A 7,127-nucleotide genomic window follows, 5' to 3' on the forward strand; every position below is an offset into this window, starting at 1 on the left:
AATTTATTTTTAAATATAAAAGGAATATTAGCATATTTGACAATACTCTATCTGGTTTTAACAAAATGTTATCTGTGCAGTAGATAAATTATGAAGCTATGCATATGAAATGTTGATAGTGTATATATCAATGAAATATTTCAGCTTGATTTAAACTTCAAGGAACAATCAGCTTGTCTTTAAAATACACGTATGGCAGTGATACCTCCAGTTATGTTACAGGGGTGGATTGCTGTGCTTAACTTAAAAATAGTGGGAAAATATGGTGGTTTATTGTAACATTTTGTGGATTCATAGTTTTATGTGAGAAACGAAACTAATTCATAGTTTTACAGTGTATACAAGTACATACACACACACAAAAATTTTGAATTTCTGTAGGCATTCCTCATTCCTAGTGCTTTATCTTTCTGTAGATATCTGCAGAGCAATTGAGTTGCTGGAAAAATTACAGAGAAGTGGAGAAGTGCCGCCACAAAAGCTACAGGCTTTGCAAAGAGTCCTTCAAAGTGAATTCTGTAATGCTGTGAGGGAGGTAAGTTAACTTGACGTAAGCAGTTACCTTGAGTTAAAAAACAGTATGTTTTACTTTTTTTGTGTTCAGCACAATTATCTGATTTTGTTCTTTCTAAAAGCTGAATGTGACTTACAGAGCTTAATAGAACAAGTCTTATTTTTTAAAGTTCAAGAGAAGATAACTTGGGGTAGCATAGGCGTATTAAATAATGGCTCAAGAGCAAATCACTTTTTAGAGCTTGTTTTAAGAGTCTGTCCTTACTGGCAGCTAGCAGGCTGTTATCCTCTTGGAATGTGGGAATGAACAAAGTACAAATTGCCTCTGTTTCTTTTAAGCCAAATCCACGTCACCTTGCACATTACCTTGAGGTGGAGCCTTGCACCACCTCATCTTCATTCCAGATACTGTGTCAGAGATTTTTTTTGTGATTGAGTATGCCTTGCTATTACTGTTGGTGCTACCACTGATAATCACACCTGGAATAAACTAAAAGATCTGTTTGTAGACACAGGTGTCATCCTAAAGTTTTCATCCTATGGAGGACAGCGTGTTTATTGCTTAGCAAGTCCAAATGATTGGCAGGTAGATGTGAGGGTGTGGTTAACTCTCAGTGTAAGCATCTCCTTAGCATTAGTATTCTTACTGCCTTGGTGTTTTGATACCCTTTATTTCTGAAGTTATTCAATCAGTTGCATCCATTGAAGGAAAATAAGGGGCTTTGTGGGGAAGGCTGGGTTGTTGGGAAAGCTTTGAAGAACTGTCCTTAAGTGATTTTGCGTGCATCCTTATTGAGGAGTTCCAGCTTCAATCAAGAGAAAGTAGTCATCCATGTCTCTGGACTCACCGTAAGCATTTCTAAATTAATGATGAGATCTGAATGCTGTGGAAGGAGGGAAGATTTAGGTGAGACCTAGATATGCATGGATTAACTGAGCAATAAAGATGCTGAGGGAGTTGTTTCTTCATGGTACAGTAGATTGTCCCTAGATACCCTGTAGTGAAACAGAGAGCAACTTCCTATTAGAGATGTATGCTTTTAAATTTACGCATTTTTAAGTTGTACCTGGTATTTTGTTATATTATCTAAGCAGAAGAATATCTCTTTTCCCTGTACTTAAAACTTGTTTTCTCTCTAAAGGTTTATGAACACGTGTATGAAACTGTGGATATCAGCAGTAGCCCAGAAGTTAGAGCTAATGCAACAGCAAAGGTAAAAGCAGAACTGTAACTTGTGCAAAACACAGTAGTTTGTTACACTGGAAGCAGAGGAAGATTATTTAAAATTCAGAAGGATATTATCTAGATGTCTAATAAAATGGGTAAGCTTAATGAGTTATTAAAAGGTGTTACGGAAGACTTGTTATTTTTAAGTTTCTTCCGTTTTAATTTTATTCTTGGAGATCTAAATTTTTCATGCAAGTGTTGGTATCTAGGGAATTAATCTAATTTGTCTTAATATTTAAGTACTTTGGGATAAGAATACTTTTTCAGCCTGCTCACTATGTCTAGCTAAGGGTTCTATATTTAATTTCTTATAAATAGGAAAATCTTGTTTCTTACAGGCCACTGTAGCTGCATTTGCTGCTAGTGAAGGTCATTCCCATCCCAGAGTGGTTGAACTACCCAAAACTGAAGAAGGTCTTGGATTCAACATTATGGGAGGCAAAGAACAAAATTCTCCCATCTACATCTCACGGATTATCCCTGGCGGTATAGCTGATAGACATGGAGGCCTGAAACGTGGAGACCAGCTGCTTTCTGTAAACGGAGTGGTAGGAATTGGTTTTCACTTTTTGTAGCAGTAACTACTGGTTTCCACTTGAGGGCACACAGAGAATGTACATGACACAAACTCCAGGGTGTCTTTTAGTCTTGGCAAGACAGTGCATTGAGAGTTGTAGGATTATACTTTGATTATCTGCCCCAGCTGGGAACTGTGTTATTTATGCCCCTATTTCAGATTCTGAGTGGTTGTATAAATCTAGTCAAAGTATTATTTTGTGAACTAGTGTTAAACTGCCCTTACAGTTTCCTCTTTCATCAAAGTTTCATGATGCAGAGTTTATTTAATTACTATCATTTTCTGCACCTTCTAAGGTAACTAGTAAATTGTGCTATGCTGTGTTAGACTGACCAGATTCTCATTATCCCAATAAAAATGCTACTGCATAATGAAAGCTGTAATAAGCTGAAAGTGCAAGGAGGTGTTCTCTTCAGTTGTGAGATTTCTATTTTTTTCTTCAACTTAAGTTTACTGAGCTTCAAAAACAGAGGCTTTCTAGCATATTTTAAGGAGTGTATGTCTAAAGTGCTGTTGTGGATATTTATCTTTAATAAGTATCCTCTTCTGAAGAGTAACAGTACAAAAAGCAAAACACGGGGTGAAAGGAAAGAGGGTGCTATGGACAGGCTTTGAGTTAAGACAGCTGCTAGTCAAACGTGTGTAAATGTCCCTCAAACTCTTGCTTTTATTAACAGAGAAGCTGTATGCTAGTTTAAAATTAATGTTTTCATCATTACATCTGCAAATCCAGTTTTAAGACTGAATGTCAAACTAAATCGTGGTCTCTTTAACCCGAGTGGGTTTTTTTTGACACGTGAAAGGAGTAGAGCCTTACTGGGTGTCTGTACCCTGGGAAGTCCCTGCTAGCAGCAATCTCTGACTTACTTGGGTCCTGACTATGACCTGGGAGTCCAGCTGTCCTTTTCAGGAGATGTAAAGAGAAATCATGGCCATAGTGATGCAACTGTCCTTGGCCTAGCCTTCCTGGTATTTTGAAGCATTGAAGCACAGGTGTAAAACTGTCTTCAGATGAGGCCTTCCTCGCCCACAGACCTTCATAAAGAAAACAAAACCATCACTCCACCCCAAACGGAACCTGGACAGTCGGTACAGCTAACGACTGCCTGTGCGTGCTCATGTATAAATACATACAGCCATTGTAAGAACACAGTGAGCGAGTACATGAAATACTGTTGAGAATGCTAATGTCATCTCAGAAGAAGAATCTTCTGATGTTTGCAGAATGTCTTAATACATATGACAGGCATTTTCTTGTAATTTCTAATTTAATACTTCTTAAAAAAAAAAAAAAAAAAAAAAAAAGCTACTGCCAAGACTGCAGTGAATGTGCCCTGAAACAAGTTTAGGTTTTTTTTTCTGCTGTGAGATTTTGAGTCTACTCCAGAATTTTAGGTGATTTGATACAATTAAACTTTACAAACCTCTTATTACCAGTTTTAAACAGAATAGCCTACACATCCACTTGAATAACAAAAATTAAAGCATTCAGATGTATGTGTTGTCTAAGTCTGATAGAAGAGAAATAACTTGGGTTTTTTTAACTGTTGTCTTTCTTTCTGTAAGTAACTTTATAGTAACGGGGAAACCCTCCAATCAACAGGTACATCACTTGCCTTCTAGCTTCTAATAGCACCAGTGGGAGGTAGGCTTGGGGTAGTCCCATCATTGTGTTTAATAAGTTTGGGAGAAATAAGTTTTGCTGATAAAATGTATGCTGTCTAGGAATGTGTATTTGGATGCAGTTGTTGAGAGTTGTTGCTTAAAATTTGTAATTAGATGAATCTAATATAGCCCTATTGAATTCTGAGAGTTGTTTCAGGAAAGTATTTTTATTCTGTTCTTACTGAGTTGGTTTAGGCTCTTCTTAATTAGTGTAGAGGAAGTGAACTTGAATACCTTGTATTTACTGAGAGACATGTGGGGCACTATGAGAAGCAACACCCTGCACGTTAGCTGCTGCATTGCAGGTGCCCAGCACGCGCTTGCCGTGACACAGGATAACATCAAGAAGGCAGCTCTCCTGCAGTCGTCTGTGGAAACTTATTAGGCAAATTGAGGACGACTACTGACTTTGAAATGCATGCCACAAGAAGAAAAACAGTCTTGAATTTTAAATGTGTCCTCCTGAAGTTGTTGATTTTTAAGTGTAATTTCATAATTGCTTAACATTATCCTTATTTCACTTACTGTACGTACATAGAGAGTTTAATTGTTCAGAATAAACCTAACCAAAGGTTTTGCACTACTCTTTTGTTAATACTAATTAGTATATTTATGATCGTGTCTTACTGATTTACTGAAGAATAAATCCTGACCTTAGGTGACATTGTCCTTGTGCAAGTCTTCAGACTAGAATACTTCAATATTTGATTATATAGAAGGTGTACAAAAAATGAAAAAAATCTGTTTTCAGTGTGTGTCTTTACTAATATTACACTTCATGGTTTATTCTTTGCAGAGTGTCGAAGGGGAACACCATGAAAAAGCAGTAGAACTGCTGAAGGCAGCTCAAGGAAAGGTTAAATTAGTTGTGCGATACACACCAAAGGTCCTCGAGGAAATGGAGTCGAGATTTGAAAAAATGAGATCAGCGAAACGCAGGCAGCAAAATTAACATTGTATGCAATAACTTAAAATATACTCTATTTACATCTTATAGTTTGCTTTGTGACTCAGTCGATCCAATACCTGGGCTACAGAAGACACTGTCCTTTTCGTTGATTTACGGAATGATTGAGCTTGAAAGGCCTCCTGGAGGTCATCTAGTCCAACCCCCCAGCTCAGAGGAGGGTTAGCTAGAGCAGGTTGCTCAGGACAGTGACAAGCTGGATTTTAGAGCATCTCCAAGGATGGAGACTCCAGAAGATCTCTGGGCAACCTGTTCTAGTGTTTTGATTTCCCTCGTGCTACGAAGGTTCGTTCTTATATTTAAATGGAGCTTCCTGTATTTCCCTTTGTGCCCATTGCCTTTTGTCCAGTCACTGGATGCTACTGAGAAGAATCTGGCCCTTTTTTTTTGTTTGTTTTTTGTTTAATATTCCCTACCAGACATTTGCACACATTAGTAAAACCACCCCTCAGCCTTCTCTTTTCCAGGCTAGACAATCTCTATTCTCTCAGTCTCTCCTTGTCTGTCAGGTGCTCCAGTTACTTAATCACCTTTGTTGCCCTTCACTGGACTCTGTTTTTTATGCCCATGTCTGTATTGAACTGGGGAGCCCAAAACTGCACCCAACACTTGAATTTTGTCTCACCAGGACTGAACAGAGGGAAAGAATCGCTTCCCTCAATTTGCTGGCAATGCTCTTCCAAATGCTGACCAAGAGGCTCCCGGGCTGCTTTGCTGTGAGGGCACATCAGTGGCTCACAGTCAGGTTGGTGGTGGTGTCTGCAGGGCTGCTTTGGTCTACAGCCTGGACAACAAGTCTGTACTGGTGCGTGGGGTTATTCCTCCCCAGGTGTAGGACTTTGCACTTTCCTTTTGCTGAACTTTGACATTCTTGTTTGCTCATTTCTCCAGCCTGCTGAGGTCCCTCTGAATGGCTCACTGAGAGTGTGCTCTGTCCTGTCACCCATGTTATTAATGAAAATGTTAACCAGTATGGAACCCCAGTACAGACCCCTGGGCTGCATCAGTAGTGACTGGCATCCAGCAGGACTTTGTGCCACTGATCACAGCAACCCTTGACAGTTCAGCTGTTTTTAGAATGTTTTCAGTCTCCATGTGTTTCACAGTTCAAGAGGAATCTGTACTTGTAAAATGCCCTAAAATACCCTGAAAAAAGCATATATGTTGATATTTCTGGGTTTTGTTTGGTTTTTTTTCAGTGAGTCTTTTTCATGTCAGACCTTTAAGCATGAAAGTGAATTTACAGATTTTTCAAAGGCATTTAATAAGACATATTTCTACATTTAGTATCCCTTTTTTATTGTTTTCTTTTGGCATTACTTAACATAGAATCTGTAGGGTTTTTTGCTGAATGATTTTGAAAAAAGAAAAAAAGTTTCTTATGTAGCAGTATTCTGGCACTTTTCTTAAGAATATGTTGTATATCAACTACAAAACCGAATTGTGATCTACTGTGTAGCTGATAATAATACCAGATTTTGTAATGTTTTGGCGAGTACATTATTTTTTACACTTCTGCTAAATCGTAATTCGTTACTCTGGAAATTGTATTACCTCACCTGTAAATAATTTACAGTTGTTCTCATGTAATGATTTTGTAACAGCTGACTTTTACAAATTTGCAACAGTCATTCCTGTAACTTCTATTATTTTGTACTAATTTTAAAGCAGTAAGGGGAAAAATGTAATTGTGTATGCAGTTCTGGATTGACTCCCTAGATGTATTTTTATATTCAGAAACAGAAGATATATTAATGCAGTGCAGAAGAATTCCACATGTTTCCCTGACTTTCTGCTGCTTAAAAGAAATATTCATCTTACTTGTCATACTTCTCTTGTGGTTTTTAGTATGTGCTATTGTAGTCTTATCTACAGACTGACTGTATTGGTCTTGGAATAGTTAGTACCTAAATTATTGATTATGACATTTATGAGAGTAAAATGTTTTGAGGTTTATATGCCAGATTACCCTGACATGTGAACTTGTCTGGGGTTTTATTACTGACTTAAGACTTGGAGGGTTCTTGTTTGTACTGCAGAAGTACTAGATCACCATTGCTATAAAACTTTATGTGGAATGGTGCTGTGGTGGTCATTAGGAAATCTCCAGATAGAAGAGATTAATGTCTTATCTCAAGTGTAGTTGATGGTGGCACATTTTTTGTGTGCTGTTTTGA

General features: G+C 37.8%; 1 protein-coding gene across 1 annotated transcript; it reads left to right on the plus strand.

Moving 5' to 3' along the window:
* Positions 1 to 416: 416 nt before the first annotated feature.
* On the plus strand, positions 417 to 5,230 carry LOC104527185 (protein lin-7 homolog C; the record flags this gene model as incomplete). Its single annotated transcript, XM_010170832.2, has 4 exons — positions 417 to 535; positions 1,656 to 1,727; positions 2,080 to 2,289; positions 4,780 to 5,230. Coding segments are annotated over 4 exons (557 nt in total), but the record flags the coding sequence as incomplete, so codon positions are not given.
* Positions 5,231 to 7,127: the final 1,897 nt, after the last annotated feature.

This window comes from Antrostomus carolinensis, unplaced genomic scaffold (genome assembly GCF_000700745.2).
Source record: "Antrostomus carolinensis isolate BGI_N321 unplaced genomic scaffold, ASM70074v2 scaffold19226, whole genome shotgun sequence".
NCBI classification, from domain to species: domain Eukaryota; kingdom Metazoa; phylum Chordata; class Aves; order Caprimulgiformes; family Caprimulgidae; genus Antrostomus; species Antrostomus carolinensis.